At 43.7% G+C, this 21,092-nt stretch overlaps 1 protein-coding gene across 1 annotated transcript in view; it reads left to right on the top strand.

The window, feature by feature from the left end:
* FRMD4A (FERM domain containing 4A) overlaps positions 1-21,092 on the top strand; it is a 215,620-nt gene that overhangs the window by 111,400 nt on the left and 83,128 nt on the right. Inside the window, exons 3-4 of the mRNA XM_026091166.1 lie at positions 1,624-1,718; positions 9,541-9,633. Coding sequence (XP_025946951.1) covers positions 1,624-1,718; positions 9,541-9,633 — 188 coding nt within the window. The remainder of the gene's footprint in view (positions 1-1,623; positions 1,719-9,540; positions 9,634-21,092) is intronic.

Below are 21,092 nucleotides of genomic sequence, written 5' to 3'. Positions count from 1 at the left end.
AGTGCCTGAGAAGTCTGACTTGAGAATTAAAGCGAGGCTTGTTAAGTTCCACCTAATTTGTTTTCTGCCAACTCTTCTTCCTACACAGCAACTTACATTCTGCTCAGGGACTGGTTTATGCTAGTACTGCATTTAAGCATGGCTATGGCTTCTTTCTTCCCTGGCATGACCTAGAAACCACCGTTGTGCTGGGTGCATAGAAAACAAAAAGTATAGACATTATTTTTAACTGCGGTACTCCACCAGGACATAACAGGGAGACAGAGTGGGGTGGAGGCCAGCAAAAAACATGAACACCAGAGAAGTATTTCAGGCTGCCATTTGTCTCAGGAGTGTCAAGTACTAGGACAGTGTTGAGTTTAGGGACATTCTTAAAGAGAGATTGAGAGTCTTATATATCTGTTTGGGAGTCAAATACATATCAAGTTTTTTTTCATGGAAGCTGTATTTGTATCTACAGATGGGACAGGCAATTAGGACAGCAGGGTTCCCTGGATCCTGCCACCCATTTTCTGTACAGTATCATTGAGTCACTTCATCTCTACCCAACAACAGTTTCATTGCAGGGGTAACTGACTCAGCTGCTTGACTGACTTGTTGGGGCAGCAAAGGTGGCTGAGGGCTTTATTTTCACTGAGGTCTGCAGCACAGAGATTTGTAGACCAAGTCCTTATGAACAGTCATCTGAAAATGCTGTTAGGATCTCTGGCCCCAGCTGTGTCAAAGCTGCTGTGACTATTCCTAGTTCTAGGATCTGGGACTATTACAAGCCTGTGGGATCACAGGTCACATCTACTCAGATCCCTTCTACCCCAGTTTCCTACCAGGGATAGTAAGGACAAGAGCTCTAGTATGGCCAAGGTTTGAGCAGCACAGTAGTAAACACAGAAGCTTGACAGAGCTGGTAGAAATACACAGAGGGAGAAGGTAGCATTAGACATAGAGTCAAAGGTTTTGCACAGAATGCAAAATTGGCCCATTGTAGTAACCCACAGTGCTCTGTATGTCATGAAGAGCTTCTTTGAGCTTAGCTTTTATGTTCTTACAAAGGGCATTTTGAAAGTGCATGTTACTTTTCTCTCTTTGCTTCCAAGTACCTAAATTTTATGGCACATCCTCATCCATAAATGACAAGCAGTACTGAATGGGAAACTATTCTGTTTTGTAATTTACTTCTCATTTGGTCCTGTCACATCCTATCTTTTGGCACTATGTTTTTATTAGTGTTATGAGTATATATCTGTGCTGTGTGTGTGAGAGTGGGTGTCTGAAATGTGTTTGTAAAGGTTGCTGATAAAAAGTTTTAACAACTTAGATTATCAGAGAGGCATGAGTGAGCTGGTCATGGCAAATCTGAACACTGGCAGATGGTAGGTCATCTCTCTGTAGAGAAATTAAGTACTGAAGAGGCTGGAGTCACCTGTTTTTTATTATTTACCTAGGAGGGAAACTACAGCTCACTTCAAGGAGCTAATGTTGCTTGAAAATTTAGCTTGAACATCAGGGGAAACATTAAAAAAAGGCAATGGAGTACCTCCAAAGACAGCATTTCCTTCCAGAAACATGGTGCAGTTATATCAAAGTTCTCCTTTTTGATCACTTTCTTTCTTTCTTGTTTTCCAGCCAAAGCTTTTGGCGAAGGAGTTGCTTGACCTGGTGGCATCTCATTTCAACCTGAAGGAAAAAGAGTACTTTGGAATTGCATTCACAGATGAAACGTAAGTGCCATGAATGAAAGATCTGAGAGGCAACTGCAAGATCATAGGAAAACTGTGCGGAATTTCTTCCTAAGCAAAAGGACCAGCACAGAAGACCTGAGTACTCTAAGGTCCTAAAACAAAGTCCAGGGAGACAGGGCCTCACATCAGTCTTTCTTGTATTTTCTCTTCTGCAGAGTGCTGGAGGTCTCTTGCAGTGAATTAAGCACTATTGGGGGTGTACACAGACAGTAACAATCCCTTCCTAATCACATGTTCAAAGATTTCTTGTCATTTGGCATTGGCAAAAGGTTATCTTAAGCTCTCTTGGACTTAATATCCAATTGCTAGTTCAAAATTATTACCAAATTGGCAGAACTATGCAATTAAAGTTTTAATGAGTTTATTCACTCAAGCAGGTTTAAAACTAATGCTAAATCATTTCAAGGAAAGGAAAAAAAAACTCACAAAATTGTTCCGCTATTTCTGATGTTTTAGAACTGAGATTAGGGTTTCTTAAAAAAAGGAAAGAAGAAAGTGTGGTAAAGGAAGGGATTACCAAATTTAATGTGAACTAAATGATTTTTAAATATAAAATTTCCATTAAGAAAGGATTTGACCTTCACTAGAAGTCCAACAACAGTCTTGTGGCTGAGCTAAATCAAAGAATGGGACTATTACAGCACAGTCACCTCAGACAATGTTGATTGTTCACCTTGAACCCCAGGTCCTATGATTACCACAAAATTTAAGCTTTCATACCTAGACAGGACATTTCTAGGACTAGTGTTTGTAAAGGAAAGCATGAAAAGTTGAACTTCTCTTGTTTAAAAGCCAGAAGTCAAGTAGAAAATTTACACTGGATCAAGGGTCTGGCTACTATGACTACTCCTGGATTGCGACCTCTCAGCATTACTGTATAGTCCCTGTTACTTTTTTTCTGGCTACGTGTTTCCTCTCTGTAGTTAGACTGTCCTTAGCATATGGTGTGTGTCTCTTTTGGGCACCTACCATATTCCACTCCAGTTTGTGATTTTTCTGTAATAATAACTGGGATAAGAACCCACATTTATTTTGTTTTAAAAAAACAAGATTTTCAAGCCACTGTTGTGTTCCCAATATAACTGAGTCAGCAGTACCACTGTCATGAGCCAGCTCTGCTCTCCTGCTGAAGTGGCAGAGCAATGTAAATTGTCTGCTGGCATAATGATTTGGGATCAGGTAATCAGAGGCAGCTGCCTAATGTGCACTAACATACCCACATTGAACTCAGCAGCGATCGTCCCTCCAGAGCCAGTTTTCCTGGCAAGTGTCTGCCTTGGGCAGCCTGAAGGCATCTCAGGACACGGCTCCTGGTGTGGAGGGACGCTTAAAGTCAGGCACGTGCAGAACTCAGACCTAAATCAAGGGAGAGCTCAGAATCTGTGCAATCTTACTGACACAAGCAGTTCAGCACTGGGAGGAGATCTCCCACCCAACACAAATTAATAAGACTGGCCCTCAAATGAGGAAGAGCGAGAGGCATCAGCAAGTTACTGAAGCAGCAGGAGAAAATGACTGTTCACCAGGGTGTTATTTCTTATCAGACATGGTGAGTTACTCAGTGGATGCTGCATGAAGGGTGCAGGGAAGTCAAGCAGTGAAGCCAAAGAGGACAAAGGAATGAAAATGTTCTTGTGACACCCCTAACAGCACAGGTTAAAAAGAGGAAATGCATGACAGCTTCATGGGCAGAGAGGGATCTGCAACCATATAGTGACAGAGCAAGTCCTGGCTGCCAGCTGAGCTGAATGGGCACAGGATTCCCCTGGGAGTGCAAGGGATGCTCATGAGGAGGTGTCAGCAATTAGAGAGAGACCGAGAGCTCAGCCTCCCTGGGGGCCACACCAGGTTTAACACAAAGCAGTGTGAGAAAATATCTCAGTTAGCAGGAAGTGCAAGAGACTGACAGAGGTTGTCGAGCTAGCGCACAAAGCGCTGGGGGAAGCCAGGTGTAAATAATAGAATCAGGGATGTGGATGGATGCGCACTGTCTAGATGGGATTTCAAAGGGTGAGGTGAGATGGCATCCACTCACCTAGTTCATCTTCTAAAAATCTGGTCAAGATGGAGCAAGGAGTATTTAGCAGGAGCTCAGCTGGCCCAGATGAAAGATCTGGGGATACCCTCATTAAATCTAGTGAACACAATCCAACAACATACCAGTAGGTCCTAGCCAATATGAAGCTTGGTCTATAGCCCATGTGCTGCCCCATAGTGATTCCTGACCCTTACATGGAGGCTTCTTGACTGCTGTGAAAATAACACTTACAAAGATGATTTATGCATATTTCCTTCTCAACTGTAACAAGCTCTTTTCCAGAGATGACACAAACAACAACTGTTTTATTTGACTGAACACAGCCAAAAAAGATATGTGGGGCATTGAACTGGGTCTTGGAAACAGATGTCCCATGTCACCTTGAGAAAGTCAACTGGGCTGTCTGTACCACAGATCTTAACCTGCAGTGTTAATCTGAAGTGGAAAAAAAAAATCCTTTCCTCAAAAAGTAGGAAAAACAGTCTCTTATCATATGTTTGTATAGCACTCAACATAGCCCTATAGTTTATGCTCTGAACAGAATGAACAGACCAGGCATACAATGAGAAATCCTTGAATTTTGTGATGCAGACCCTCAGAAATTTCCTCCTCTTCGCAAATAACATTTCTCGGAGTCCCAGTGTGCCTTCCGTGAGGGGACCAGCTAACACAGAATAGGCTTGGTTCATAAATGTAGTCTGAGGTTGGCTAAATTGCAAGTTTAGAAAGAAGAAAAGCCACTAAAGTATTAAATCAATTCTTCTATTTAAGAGTAAAAGCTCTATGAGAGTAATTTATTTAGAAATGATTTGGACTGGGGATTTCCATTCATTAGTTGTGCTCTATCATGACAACCCAAGAAGAAAATCAATAGGAACAACCTTTGCGTTGGCGACTTAATAGTTTCTTGTGATAATATAGGGTCATTACTGCATTCAGTGTGACTAAAATTAGATTGTCAGACTATTATGGGGGAAAGAATAACGCCTCCTATTTTAATGATCATAGGAACGCTTTACGGCATTAGCCATTAACTGAGGGAGAGCACAGGTCAAAAGGGTGTCTCTGTATAGCATGTGGGGCCAAGCTCCAACACAGATGTAAAGCCAGAAAACCTATATATTGCTTGATGATGAATTAAAAGGAATCAGGAAAGCGCCTTTTTCCAGTTCAGCTTAGTATGAATCTCTGTTAAGCATCTTTCCCCTTGGCGTCAGCACTTCCAGCATTCATTGAGAGCAAGTGGCCAGAATTCCCTTTCTGTTCACTACAGAAGGAACCATTTGAGCCACAGACAGGTTTTCATGTCCTTTGCTTGTCCTTAGACATGAGTCACCTGCTCCATGGAGAACTCCCAACTTTTGCATCCCACTGCTCCCCCTTTCCATGGGCCCAACCAAAAGCAGAAATGCTCATCCAAAGCCTTTCAATGATGCTTCTCGTCCATCACCAGAGCAGAAACTGCAGAGCAGCTAGCTAATACATAGGATAAAAACTGCAAGGAACTGAAGCTCTGAAACACCAGTGCAGACCCCCAACCTGTTGTCTCCCTGCACTACAACAGTCCTTTTCAGCCATCTGGTACTGGCCCATGTCAGAGCTTAGGCTGTGAATGATGCCATTATTATTTGTGTTACACTTGTGCTAGAGTCTGTACTAACATGATAAGGTAAAGACAGAGAATGTTTGTATTCAGCCCCAGATCCTGTGGATAAGGGGAAGGCACAGAAGTGTACAAGAAGAGGGAGAGCAGAGTACCACTCTTCCCTGGAATACTCTCCCGGCCTCCAGGAATTGGATGGGTGACTTATTCCTGCCCTGCAGCAATGTGGCAGAGCCAGAACTAGGTACCAAGTGTCCCGTGTCCTCGTTGAACAGCCTGTCCAATGGACGGTGCAGTTCTCTAGAATAATGTCCTGCGCTGGTATTAAACTAGTTCCTTTGTCACCAAGTCCTTCATTTTGAAAAATCTGTTTCGTTAATCTCATATAGTTTCCAGAACCTTGTGGTCCCTTCCAAAAATATTTCCATTGATGGATTTAGACCTTAAATAAGCAAATCCACATGCTTATTTTTAAAGTTTTGTTTGTTTCTGTAGTGGTTGATGGAAATGTAAAATAGCATATATGGTTTCCATTATGTGAATTGGTCTTTCTCAACATTCAGTTCAATGTGAGTTGGTTTATTGGTCCAAGTATCTGTATAAAACACAAATAAATGTGAATCTACTTTTCAGAAATCTGGACATTAACCAGTAAATCTGTATAAACAGATCCACCTGGAGGCAAAGTACTCACTGACATACCACTCTGCACAGAAAGCCCTGATAAAAGAAAACAGAAACTACTGCATGCAATCAACAATACCAACCCGGGGCACCAAAATCCATACTCAGTCTATAACCTAAATGGACCCAGTTTCTGTTTGCTAAAAGCAATTATGTATTTGTTATTGACACACCAGTTTAACTGCCAACATGGGCACAACGAACAGTGAAAAATTATCTGGCTTTCAATATTCAGCCTCCCCGTAGGTCACTCAAAACTGTTTGCACCATTATTTGTTAATACACTGATGTAAATACCAGATGAACAAATCAATGGAGATAATGACACTGCCTAAATGGGTCCATGAAAACTGCCAAGATTACTACATGCCTAGGACTATATGCGCAAACATTTTACTCTCTTATATGGGATTGCACTCTGTGAATAGTCCTGCTGAAGACAGCAAGACAGCTTCCAGAGCAAAGTGTTTTGTGGCATAACGGCATTGGAGTTTGGCTCCCGATAGACAACATTCACTGGCAGATACCAGTGACTGTTCACTGCTGCTGTTCTCTAAATGCCATACATACATGCTTGAAAACAAGGGAGTTAGGTGACAATCTGCAGTGCAAAAGCCCTCAGTGATGAAAGATTGTAAGTGGTAATTGAGTACAGTGAGCAGTTAGCTCCTGGCAGTGATTTAAGTGACCTTCCTCCTCTGAAGGAGCTCTGGATTTAAGCTCATTGCAGATAGAAGTAACAAAAATCTTCAGCCCAAAAACTCAGTGGAAAGTTAACTGTGGTGTTCAGTATGCACACCCATGTATGTGTGCAATGACATGCACATGTAACCTGGTATACATATGTACAGATACATATATTCTTTCTGTACTGATTATATCAGAATGAGATACAAGTTTCCAAAGTTAAGATGCAGCGAGCATGAAAAGAACAAATCTTTTCAAAATAAGAAATAAAATGAAATGAATTACTGTTTTCTGCACTGTGGCTTCTAAACCCTTCATTGCACATGTAAGGCAAAACCAGACATTTCTGTTGAATAAACATAGATGTAAACTGTAAGTCCATTGTCAACAAATCGGTCTCAGTGGGAAACGGTTTGTAATGCCATCAGCTGCTAGTGGCTGCTACTTCGGTGACACAAATGCAGCTGGACAGGTTTCAGATAGGATGTCAGGCTTAGTGTGGCTTTTCCTTGCTCTGACAGTGTTTCATACCTTGGTCTAAATGGATAAAGGCTCATTTTGTACTTTGGCTAGGAACGGGTGAGCATGTCTAGTTTCAATCCCCATGCACATTGTGGCCTTCAAAGTTAATTTCTGCCTTTCTGAATCCCCTTTAAGAGAAATGTAATGGGACCTTGGGACAAAAAAAGTGGTCAATAGGAAAAAGGCCAGACCTCAAGAAGGGAAATGCAGCCAGAAGTGTAGACGCCTCCAATTTTTGTGTGCCCAGGCTAGGATTCTTCTAAGGGGGTTCATTTTCTGACAACTCAGAGCATCTGTCTTCTAAAAACCAGGCCTTGTTAAAGCACGCACTTGTGCTGAGCAACAGGGCACAATGCAGTAGGTTTGTGTGCCTCTAACACACAGTTCAGGCTGCCCTCTACCTAGAGGAAAAAAATAAAGAAAAAAAATGGTTAAAAATACTTTACGTAGAGAAAAAAGTTACTAAAAAGTTAAAAAAATAGGGTTTTTTTGTCTACACCAAAAAGAAGTCTAAGAAAAGTTTGAAAAGTCTCCAGCTCCACAAATCTCACTTGTACCTAGTTGAGATGTGGAAGGAATGATGGGCCACAGAAAATTGATGCAAAGGCTGTTTAGACTGAGCATCTGACTTTTACATGGCAAAAATGGATATGAGATGGTTTCTTTATAAATGCCGGATCCTGAACTCACTGGAGTGATAAGTGAAGCTCACAAGTCATTTTAAATCCCTTAGACAGTGCAAAAACTGGCATGCTACACCAAAGGCTGGCAAGCACGATGTCCCCTTTGGTGCCCTGGATAGCCCGGAGCTGTCTGAGTTTGCAGATCCCTGAGCTACCAACCCATTTCAGCATTGTATAAGCCAGGGCAGCTGTACAGAAAATCAAATTGAACCCAGGTGATTCAAAGCCTCCTGAAACTGCTACTTTCCCCTTTATTTATTTTTCTAGAAAAGAAGGGGTGGGGAAACTGCAAACATGGTTAAATTGCTAAATAGCTGTTGTTGCTTAGTTTCCAAGGCAGTTTCTCAGTTACCCAAAGCACATGCGATGCTAAGGAGTAATGGGCAGATCTTTGTGAAAGCTGAGTGTGTTTGCTGACAGGGTGCATTTCTAAGGCTTGTGGCAACCCTAGAACTTAATTTAACACTGTTTTTAAACACAGCTTTTTTTTCATTTTTGGTGAAATGATTAATCTTGAGGATTAGCATGAACCAGTGAATAGACATTGGAATAGAGCTCAGAACATCTGAATTCCATTTCCTGCTTTATTTGCTGCATGATTCCCCCCCAAATCACTTTAACTCTCTCTCCCTTTGCTTGCCTAGACAGCAAAGCGCTGAAGGCAAGGCTGCTTCTCCCTTTGGATGAAATCTGGTCTGACTGAAATCAATAGCAAAATGTCCACAGGATGCAATTCTAGCACCACTCAAGGCAGTGGCAAAATTCCTGCTGACTTCAGTGGGGCCTGAATTTCACCCTATGTATTTCCACAATGTATAATTTAATGGAGCCTTTATCTCAGCTGGGGAGTGAGATGCCACTGCAACACAAATAATGGTATTTATAAAATACCACACACACACAGGGTGGTTTACAGTGTGTGGAACGTGACAAAGAACAGAGCTCCTGTCCAGGAAAGCTTACAGCAGCAAGGCATAAATGGATAAATCGTAGGAGAAAATAATAGCGACAGGTACCATCCAGGCAAAAGAAGAGCAGCATGTGGTAATTGGTGCTGGAACGCTTCATGGAGCAGCTGTTTTTCAGGAGCTCTCTGAAGGAGGAAAAGCAAGGCTTGGCAAACCTAGAGAGGCTATTCCAGGCATGAGGGTGGTAAATAAACTGTCTGAGGCTGTATACAGCTGGGTTTAGCCTTGAGTGAAGTATTGCAGGCATTGTGGTAACTATTAACAATAAGGATTTTTAATGAAAATCTTGACAGACTTTTAATGATGCATCTGCTCCAGGGGGCGGTAATAAAAGGTGAAGCTCTTAACATTTTGTTCTGTCCTGTCTGCTCTGTGTTGCCAGCTTTCACTCTGACAGATTGAACTTTAGCTCTTCGATTCTCATACTGAAAGGTTGCCAGGATGATATCGCTTCTGTTCCTCAAACATTTACTGGGTGTTTTTCAAATATCATGCAATAACCAAGGGCAAATAGCATGCATTTCAGTTCATCTTTTTTAACACCTCAGACCTCATTGCAGTGAGTAGCAAGAAACCTCTTTACTGCTGGGCTCATAACTGTCTCCTCTCTTATCAGGGGACACTTGAACTGGCTTCAGCTGGACCGCAGAGTGCTGGAACATGACTTCCCCAAAAAGTCAGGACCGGTTGTTTTGTACTTTTGTGTCAGGTAAGTGCGTGATAGCAAGCCATTCCTATGGGACACACCTACAAATGACCTGTTCCCTAGAGGTCAAGAAACGAGGTTGTCCAGTTCTCATGTTATAGAAATGCCTGTAGACAAAATAATACTTTTATGGCTGTTCCTTTTGAGCTCTTCAGCTTTGAAAACTCCTCCCACACATGTGTAAATTAGTCGTAGCCACAGGAACACCCGTAGCTGCACAGAGGGAAACTGTGCATGAGGAAAGATCAGACGTTATGTCTTTCACGGATTTAAATTTTTATTTGTGGGTTTTGAACACTCTTAGAAGGTCCAAGCTTGGCAGGGCTGCAGAACAAAAGCCTCTTTCTGCCAGCATAACCAATTTGAACCAGCCACCTGGAGGAAAAATACTCACTTCCTCTTTGGTGAGCCATCCATTTCCCCTGGATTTTGCCCAGGGTGTGTGTTATGTCAGTGACCAAATTAATCCCAGTATAAATCTGTCACGCTTGCATTCTGGATTCAACCACACAATGGCATAATGAATTATCTGCAATAGCAAATGATGGCATTTTCTGGCAACCAGTTGGCTTATGTATGTGCATAGGACACATTTGTAGACTGGACTGGACCAGACTAGAAAGCTTTTATTGAAGATTGTCCAGTTTTGGAGAATTTTTCTGCATTTGGGAATTTTGCAAGGAACTGTCAGCATCTGGGAGCTGCTGGAATGCTGTCAGTGCTCTTGTGTACACAGCATCGCTGCCTTCAAGGGAGATATTTTTTGAGAACACAAATTTGTTCTTGCAGCTTTAAAAGACCCGGAAGGAGCCTGGGGGTTGGGATGGCATATGTACAAAATTAAGCTGGGGGTTTTGACTTACTTTTAATGGATAGCTCATGTCTAGAACTGGCCAGTGAAGTGATACTGTGCCTTTTTCTGTTAGCCTTTCCACTCCAGTGTTATGTTACATCTGACATCACTCTCATTCATTCCATAGTATCCACAAAAAACGAAGACTTACTTTTGAGTTTCTTCCCTAAGTGCGGCTTTTTTTCCCTGCACAGTGATTGTCATTCATGTAACTTCCATTACAAGGGAAGCTTTTCAAGAGAAGAGAGTCTTTGTTCTGTTAGGTCCCTATATTTAGCAGTAGATTTATCTTAGGACAAATCAAGGTTGCATGGAGCCCCCATGACTCAAGATCTGGTGTGGTGTCTCCCAAGAAAGTAGGTTATTCTACCTGTGACGTTTCAGGTGCTTTGAACTATAAAGATAGATACAGAGCTGAACATTTCCAGTGTATATGATCCAGATCCACCTGAGTTTAGAACCAGACAAAATTGTTGGTGCTTTTCTCCAAAAGAGTTTAACTTTTAAGCAAATAAAGGCATTAGAAAAAATACCTCATTAAGAACACAGCAGCTCTGTTATCAAGCATCTTGCCTAAGGGCCAAATTGCTAGAGCAGGGATCCCACAGAAAGCAGGGAGAGCTCTGAAAAACAAGAGCTAAGTAGAGATTTTAGCAGTGGAACTGCGATGTGTAAGACCCAGTGCTACTGAGCTACTCTCATGTTCATTTCAGGGATGACTCAATGAGCTTAAATATTGCCCTTTGTATTGTTTTATGAGAGCTGGCAACAGAGTGGAGACAAAAAGTCATTCTAGCAATATCTTAGACAAGGAATATCTTAGGACTATTGATCCATACAACAGTTTAGTAAATGAGTAAATGAGTGACCTCTCCCATTCTGGAATCATAATCCATAGGGGAAATCCATAGGGGAAAAGTCAGCATTCAGTGGCTGAAAAGAGGAAGCGTGAAAAAAAGACTGACTAGGGGATTATACTCTCTTTTGTGGTGGTAATGAGTGGATTGTCACACTGCATTACAGTCTGAAATGGATTGGAAGGCCAGATGCCTCAAGAGTAAAGAACGGGCATTAACTCACCTTGGCCTTTTCTACTGGTTTTCTTCCGCTGTGGGTGCCAGATGCCAGCAAGAAGCTGCAACAGTTTTCCAGCATGTAACAAGCTCCCATGTCCGTCCCCAAATCCGATCTGAGCAGAAGGCCTTTGAAGAAGAAACCATCTCCAGCCAGCTGGCTGAAGTTGGAAAGGCCACACATATGTATTACCCAGCAGTTTGAGTTCTGGTTTGGGAACTAAAGCAAGGGCTGAAGAAAGGGATGTGAAGAGACCCATAGCTGGGGTTGTATTTTGATGGTCTGAGAGTGCACAACGGTTTAGGGAGCCATCCATACCAGCAGCAGAAGGCTCCCTTCCCCCTGCTGCCATGAGGTGGGAAGCAGAGATAACTAGTTCTTTTCCGTAGATATCTACATATGTGCTAATTTTTAAGGGATGTGGTGCCCTTACATCTATTGTATCATTGGTAAAGGGCTGCTTGTGTTTGCAGATACATTTCTTGCACTACCTCTTTCAAGAATTTCAGCAGAAAAAGCTTAGATTGGCGCTGGGGGTCCTAACTGGGGGGATAGTAATACAAGTAACTGTATGTGCCAGATGTTCATTACAGAGAAATCTGTTTACTGAATCAGGATTTAGGAATCATGTGGGTTTTTCCTCTAGTCTAAGTAAATGTACAATTGAACCACACTGGGTAACTACTGAAGATATGAAGCTTCAGGCAAGAACAGCAAATGGTAGTTCTTGTGGAGAGGAAGCTATGGAAGAACTATTTTATCTTTTATGCGACCATCAAACTGTTTTTACCCTTCAAATGCCTGCAGCAGTGTTGATGGGCAACCAGCCCACCAAATTCGCCATGCTATTTAGATTGCTCTAAATGTACATTTAAAGGGCAGCATGCCTTTTAAGCAAAGGTTTGTTGGAGGGACTGTTTGCAAATAGGATGTTTCACAGACTTTGCAAAGTGAATTTTTCCTCCCTTATTTAGCCCTCTGTAGCACTGCTGAAGCTATTTCGTAGTGTTTCATCACACATTTCCTTGGGGCTGGACATTGTCTAGCATTGATGTCCAGTGTCTTCTGTAATAAAAGACCAAAGACTTCACAGAGCTCTATGAAAGAAGGAGGAATTTATAAGGATGTTCTTAGTATTGGTTCAGAAGGAATCATTTTTGCCCTTGTACACTTACACAGCTACCACTGAAACCTCCGTCTTTAGGATCTTATAGTGCTTCTTTGGAAGCTTTCCACTGAGAACAGCATAGAAATCTAGGAAGCAATCAGAATTGCTTGGGCAGATGTGAACTGCCCTATGGCTATTCTTGTGCAATATTATTTTATGAGACTCTTTGCTAATATCCATGTATATAGCATTAAAGCTATACATGAAAGCAAGAGGGACTGTCATGTGTCTTCCAGGAGAGGTGGGACATCTGGCAACAGGATGGGAGTGATATTAGTTCTCATCTTAGAAATAGTTTCCCGTATGGCTTTCTAAAGCCCTGGCCACTTCACTGTAGGTGAAACTCATTCCCTGCCTCAGAGGGTCTACAGCACAGATACAACAAGTCAGATGAGTGTCACAACTAAAGCCCAGGAGAAGGAAAGGATAGAGGTGAAAGAAGGAGGGTTGCTTGGTTAGTTGACCTTACAGGGGTGTTTTGAGACCAGAAGAGGACAGTGAAATTGTACATTATGAAATAAGCTGCATGGCAAAAGGCAGGAACCCAAGTGAGGTGCGGAAATCCAGAGAGCAAGGAGGTCGGAGGAAAACACAGAGCAAGCCGGGGCTTCCAATAAAAGTTGTCATGCTTTCAACAGAGAAGGGAAAGTGCAGCAGCATTTTGGTCCAACTCCGATGGGCAGGGGAAAGAAGGCAAAGCTACTCCCTTGGCGGAAATCTTTGAGGTGTGAGAGGACCAGAGCACAGGCAAGCTGTTCATAGAAAGCAAAGTAGGCCTGGCTTTGCAGTTGGTCTCATCCTCAAGCAATGACCTTGAAGGATTAGCAATTCCTGGCTAGAGAACAGCCAGCATGGGACTGATCTTTTTACCTTCCAGATGTTTATCGTGCTGTTAATTTATATGAACAAGCTCAGTGAATAGCATTCACTTCACCAGTACATCTTTTCCCAGAAATGAATATACCTGTTCTCAGGGCGGTTCCACCAGCTAATCATTGATAACTCACTACAGAAGTCATCACACTGAATCAAAACATCTTTCATGTGGAAGGGCTTTTCCTCCAAAAAGGCATTAAAAAAAAAATCCTCAACATTCAAATACACTGTGGGGCAGAGTTCGTATCTACGGCTCAGTGGTATTCCCACAGAGGAATGTACGTGTCCAACAATGTCTGGCATGTGTTTGTACACACTGGATTTGTTGAAGACAGCATGGGAGCCATACAGGCTCTAGACTCAATACTGAGGCCAGACCCTTTACCAGGTTACCAGTTACTACAGAACAAAATGGCCTTAAATAAGAGAACATCACTGAAACACAGACTGCAAAGCTCACGTATGTCATTACTTGCCTTAACCTGAAAAAACGTAGCTCTGTGAGCACTGGCAGCAGCCCTGGTCTGAGGCAGGGACAGATGTCTGAGACAGGACTCATCACACTAAGCTTGAGATGTTTACCTGGTAGACTGCTCCATGTCAGAGCTAGTTAGCACAGCCTCCTTGTACAATCCTTGGAGACAAACAGGCACTTTTCAGGCATAATTCACATGACCTGTTATAGATCACTGCTTTCAGATTCAATGAGCTGCAGTCTAAAATAGCCTATCTCTCTTCCCTGACCTTAGACTCTGGCTCAGATGCAGGTACATTGTAGCTACCTACCTTTCACCTGATGAATCCCCTCCACATGCATCAAGGGCAGCCTACACAATAAGATTATTATTTCAAACAGGGCCAGCTCAGCCAGGGTTAAGGAAGCATTCCCCATCTACCGGACTTTGCCTGACTACCTGACTGAAATTGAACCACATTTCAGTTGCTAATGAGGCCTTAGACTACTTTAAGCCCTCCTTTATATCCAGTCTTTAAACCAATATATTCCTTTAGAAAAGGACTAATCTTAAAAAATAAAAGGAACACTAGTCTATTTGGGAGCAGCTGTCCCTAAAAGCAAGAGAGTGGTTACTAATATGGCATTGTTCTTAGGGCTGGATGGACCTTGCAACTTGTTGCTGAAACACATCACCGCCTCCCATGCTGGCCAGAAGAAAAAACAGGGCATAGTTTCATGGGATGCTGCTCCCAACTTGCCCAAGTCACTCTTGCAGCAATGCCAGAACACAGTGTGTGTGCCATTCACTTCTACTCAGCTTTGCTTGTCTCAGAGAAATTAGATTAGGGGGTGGTGTTGACAGCAGCCTGCTGTGGCAGGAAGAGCTGAATAGAACCACACTAAATTAACCAGAGCAATTTATTTGTCTCACATGTAAAGGGCTGTGTTTCTCTATCCCTGGTTTTCCACACTAGAGACAGGTATGTGGTGCTCCACCATTTTGTTCCAGGCAGGGAATGAGGGGGATGGATTAGCTGCAGTGGTCTTTGAATACATTCCTGAGGAAAGCTGCTTGGGACAAGGGAAAGCTGTCAGAAAGATGATGTCAAGGTGAGGGAAGAGAGCTGGTAGTAGAAGCATCCTTCCCTCAGATCACCAGTTTACTCTCTCTTGAGGGAGAGGAAGTAGCACTCTCTCCACCCATGGTGTGAAACACGAGTTTCCAGGAACTGGGGAGAGAGGCATGAGTGGATTATCAAATATGTCAATTCTGTAGTCAGGGGAGAGAGAGAGAAGTGACAAGGTTTTCTCCCAGCCATGGATATACTTCATCCCAGTTGTTCATCCCATCTCCCACCCAGGAGAAGATGCTAGGAAAACATCATAGGTAGCTCTAATCCTTTACTCTTCCCCAGTGCTCTTGGCCACTGTCAGAGACAGGATGCTGGACTAGATGGTTTGACCCATGATGGCTGTTTTATATGTTCTCTTTTGCTGACAATGAGGAGAGGTCTCAGGTGCAGCTAGGTCCTGCACATGCTTAAGGGACGAAGGCCTGACCAGCACCACTGAGCTCAGGCAAGTCCACTGGCCAGACCTGGACAAGATGTGCTCTCTCCTTCCCGTATAAGGAGCCAGGAGCCCACCCTTCTCTCACTCCCTAACACCATAGCAGGCCCCTCTGCATAGGGAGCTGAGGAAGACAGTGCGGGACCCTGCTTTACTGCAGGGGCTTGATCACCCCAGAAGAATTCAGGGAATGGCCCTGAGACATTGCAGCACCCCAGGGTGCTCCTCAACCTTGTGGCCTGCTGCTCTCCCTCTGCTCTGTGAGCTTCTTCCAGCTATGCTGTCGCCCCCACCTGCTCTCACTGCCACCCTAGCAGTGAGCCAGTAACTACCTGCATCCAGCACCCAGGCAGCTTACTCTCAGTTGAGAGGGGACAAAGAGGCCTCTCCCACTCACATTGTATCTCTACAACTCCATACACTGCAGGGATGCTGTAGAAACAACACTAAAAATCAGAACATTAGATCTGCATAGTCAACCCAGCCCAACAAGGCTGCTTTCAGCGGTTCCTCTGAGCTGCTCCGTCGCCGAAGTCCAGCAAGGCTGTGCCATAAGCCCAGTCTCTTTGTACAGCATTTGTTTTGCTGGTGGGTGTGCATCAGCATCAGTATGTAGTCTAAGGGGGAAGATTTCAAAAGCCAGCAGCCCTGCGAATCCCCTCCTCCCACCCAGCCAGAGTGTATAAATACAGTCGCTCAGACCTTGTTTGTGCTGGAAGAAAAGGCTCCCTGCAGACAATTTATTGCAGCCTTCTCAGGGTGGCCCCCTGCTCTGTTCACCAGGGGGAAGGTGTAATAAATTGCCTGCGGGGAGGCTTTGCTCCTTCGAGTCTCTTTAGAGATATGAGAAACTTCTGTCCAGACGGAAGATTTACTTGTGTGAAAACTGACCTTTGCTTGAGGAAGGGAACTAATGGGGCTCTGCTACTTAGCACACAGCTCTGAGCTGAGCCATCCATTACACACACATCTTAATAGCAGTCTGGCTCTTGAGTCCCATAACATCATTTCTGTTTTCTGCTTAACTGGGAATATATTTGTATAAGTGAGCTGTGTTTAGAGAAGGAGATAAGTTATTTTTCCTTTGCATTCAGCTACCTGAGGGGGAAGAAAAAGCAGCACTCTAAAAATTTGTTATTTTGGGCCACATTTTAAATGCCTTGAGGCTGGCAGCACTGTCTTGTCTAATTTTAGGAAGCATTTAAACAGCATGATAGACACTATGCAGAAATGATGGATGCTGTCAGTGTAAGATTTGTACCTAATTTGGATCAAGCAGCAACACCTAAGTTAATGCCTACACACAGATTCTCTGACTGGGTCAAAACCATACAGACATTATTTCCATTTTCATTGCAACTTCTGCATTTATATCTTACACCAGTGGGAGTGATTTGCTGTCACCAGTGAAGCAAGCAGAAAGGTCTGTTATGGGGGTGCCCCATGAAAACAGGATTGAAAGAAGTGCTGAAGGGGTAGATCCAGTAAGTTGGTAAACCCAGACCAGCTTTCAAAGCTGAATTATACCTCTATGTGCTGCCTACCACACGGTGAATGGCTGAAGCATGGCATGGGAACCAGAGCACCTGGGTTGTATTTTGGGTGCTCTGGATCACACTCTCCACTACCTTGCAGCATGTTTGTCTTCTTCCAGAGATGGATTTACAGCCGCTCTGCACAGCTACATGAAGTCACGGGGATGAGAGGTGGCATGATACTGGCTGGTCAAAGAGTGAAAAATGGACCTTTTTAAACAAATGCCTGTGCTCTGAATAGCTTTGACTGGCCAAGTTTTAATGCAAAATGCCTATGGTCCTACTGCCTACTTGAGAAGCGGTTGCTTTAATGGCATTGAAAGTATGTTTGGAGGCTGATTTCTATTCTTAAAATGGTTCAAGATCCTCAGATGAAAGACATACCACAGATACTTTGTGATGGTGTTAGGCAAGACAGAGCACCCAGCAGTCAATCTCTAATAGCTGAGATGTCACTGTTGGTAAGGATCAAAGAATACCCAAAGAGCTGGGATGGAGCTCAAGACTGTGTGAGGAAATTCCCCTTCAGTTGTGTTGTAAGCTGGCTGAGGGAGAGGAGGGGAAGAAGGCAATATGTTAGTGTGATCTGGTCACTGGTCTTTCCTCACACTTGGGACAAGTAACCACCCACTCCAAACCAAGGGGAGCTGCAACAGCTTTTTTCACAAAGCTGCACTTCCTTTGCAAACTAGACTCCACGGAGCATTGCAGGGGTGGAATGATTTGCATAATATATTGAGTTGACTGCTGCTCTGATGGCTACGTCAGGCCTGGTCTCCACCTGATGTGAGTGAAGAGGACTCACTGTACTGGAGTCAGTGCCTTTCCATGTGATGCTTGACGTTGTACCCCAACATCAGGGAGGAACATGCCTGTATTACCACCCTGATTCCTTTCCTTCTCTGTGTTGGTACTGGAGCACTTAGTGATTTGCAAAAATTCCCAGGATATGTAGCTTGGGAGAGTGTTGGGTCCTATACAGTCCAAAGTAGATCACTTAATATTTTGCAGGTGGAGAAGGTGAAGCACAGGAATGAATAAATATCCTCAAACCACATGGTTTTAAGAAAAATGAATGGGCAGCTGGAAAATGTGCAAGCAGCTTCACAGCACAGTGCAGACAGTAGGAGAGAGGGAGGAGGCCCAGGTTAAATAATAGCCACAGCTTTGTCAGCTGCAATTCCTCATCCTCCTGGAATCACATTCCTCTCCAGCGTCTGCAGCTTCCCTGCCATGAGGTAACAGTAGACACAGGTCTCTCTTGCTGCATCCCATCCTCTGCATACCAACACGGACATCTCCAGCATCAGCTCTGATACCTCATGCTGAGTGAGGGGGGCTTGAGCATGGGACAAGCACAGGATACAGGGTATGGGATCGAAATTAAAGTGAACACAGAATGGAGGTAAATGGAGCTTTTTAGCATCTCTGATTTTCATTCCTGGCTGATTACTTAATAGGCCAACTATTTAGCATGACCATTGTCTGCTTTAAGTGTCAGCGCATAAAGTGCACACACATAACTATTAGCAAACAGGGATGGAACATAAAAGCAGCTGTGCAACCGGAGCTGTTCAGAATACTCATTTAGCACGAAACACTGGACATAATGACATCTGCATTTAAGTCCATTATACTGATGTATGTGATTTTTCTTTTCCTGGTTAGCAAATGGCCTCATATTTTTCAAATTATCCACTGAGGTTTTAAATGACATGGTAGGGGATAATAAGGCAGACCCCAGGATGGATGAGGCAAAAAGGGGTCTTCTCCTTTATCCATTGCTTTGTAATAATGAACTAAGGGACCATCCATTGACAGAGCTGCTGAACTCTGCTGACAGCTCTGTTCTGCATCCTAACCAGAATGGAGGCAGCCTTATGGGAACAGCGTGGGAGCCTCCTCTGCCCATTTCAGAGTACTCTCTCCTGGGGCCTAAGTGTATTTCCTACGTAGGGCAGGAGGAAGCACCGAGAAAGATCACTACACATCAAAACCAAAATCTTTTTGCTTCATTTTGACATTTTCCACAAAATGCAGTTTTATCTTTTTTTGCCTTTTTCCCAACAAAAATAATGTTTTCACCAGGGCAGAGGAGAACCACTTGATTTTGTTTTTCTGGGATTTTTTTCCCCCTTTCCCATTTGTAATGGACCCAAGAGGGGCATTTTGTCGCCCTGAATGGAAGTGGTATCACAGGCCTGGAGGGAAGCAACACCCCTTGCCAATACTTTGCCCCTAACTCCTGTCCTTTGGAAGAAACGGGCATTCACCCACAAATGAGTCCCATGCTGTTATCGGTCACAGTCACCTGGATCAGCAACAAACGCACTCAGTGCCAACCCCGGTCCCCGCAGCCTCAGCCTCCCCATTGCTGCCAGGTGCTGCTCCCCTCTGTTTTGGCCAGCCCTATTGCACAGCGCTGTACCAGCATGCTGGGGCCACATGCTCAGCCATCCCCCTCGCCCAGCCACCTCCTGTGCCCCCGTGGCCACCCCACTGCCTTCTCCTGAGAGCATCAGGACTTCTGAAGAGTCAGGCATGAGAGGGTGGTAACAAGAGAGGGCTTTGTCATGTCCTCTCCTGGTCAGGACTCTCTGGAAGGCAGAGGACCTTTGTCCTTGTCAGGGCTCCAGTTTCAATGACAAGCGCCTTCCCAGTAGAGCTAAATGTGCATGTATGCACACACAACTGAGCTTTTATATGAGGCTGACAACAATGACCAGGGACTCTAAATCCTGAAGAACCAGTAACCTCACCGGTGAGTCCAGGGCCCAGTCAAGCACCTTTCTGTGCTGCAAGTTGGAGGTGGGAATATGTGTAACGCAAGGGAGAAAACAGAACAGTGCCAATTTCTCATCACCCAAGGATCAGGAGTTTCCACAGTTGCTTGTTACAGGCACCACTGCATAAAAGTCTGTGCTTGGCTGGCTGCGATACGAATTGCCATTCATCACATCATGAGGGGTCTTAAGCTGTCTCAGAGCAAGTTGCCAGTTAACCAATGCTTAATACAGAGTGATCTGATAAGTACAAGACATGTCCTCACAGTTAAAAGACTTAAATGTTTCAGACGCAGCAGTTACTGAAGTCTTCCAAGATACCTACTGCAGTACTCATTATTATCTTCCTGCCGCTGAGAGCGAGCAGTCAAGATAGGCACTTTGTGTTCATTACTCGGCATAATATTCACTGGTCCATTTAATTAATGCTTAGAAAATGTACTTGATGAATTACAAGTGACTGGGGGGCAGCATGAGGAGAAACGCAGAAATAGGATTATCACTGGCTGGATCTCCCTTCTTTACCTTTTAAACTTTTTAAAAAACACTCACAAAGTCCTGTGGGATTTTATTCCTTCTTGTCATCAGAGCAGGCACCTAATTTCTCATGGCAACAGTTGCTGGCTATCAGGGAAACTCTTGTAGGAGCTGCTTGAGGGAAAGCTGTTTGCTGATTGTATTGTAAGAGGCGTAGGTAGCCCAGCTGAGGTGTGGGACACATTGTACTGCCTGCATCTCTGTCCAGCCCTTCCGTTGTTTCCTGGATATATTAGCTTCACAGTGCCTGCATTTCACATGTAGGAATGCTGCTCTCTGGGGAGTCCTTGACAAAAGTCTTATAGTTTCCCCCCAAAACTGATGGTCTTGAAATATGCAGAAAGAAAAGGGATTATTATGCTAACAGGCAAAACAGACAGAGGTGTCACAGGAGGGAAGAGTATTTACAAACATAGAACAACAGCCCCAAGCAGCTAAATAATTTGCTCAAGGTCATGAAGGAAACCTGTGTCAGAGTCAGGAATTTAACCCAGATCTCTTGCTTGGTTCATTGCCTTAGCAGCTGGATCCTTCTTCCTGCCTCCTTAGTCACTGACATACTAGTCATTTTAAAGTGTGTTTTCCTTCCCTGTATTTGGAAAAGGTGATA

Source organism: Apteryx rowi, unplaced genomic scaffold (assembly GCF_003343035.1).
Source record: "Apteryx rowi isolate R43461 unplaced genomic scaffold, aptRow1 scaffold_9, whole genome shotgun sequence".
In the NCBI taxonomy this organism is placed as follows: Eukaryota; Metazoa; Chordata; class Aves; order Apterygiformes; family Apterygidae; genus Apteryx; species Apteryx rowi.
This window is presented reverse-complemented; position numbering and strand designations above follow the sequence as displayed.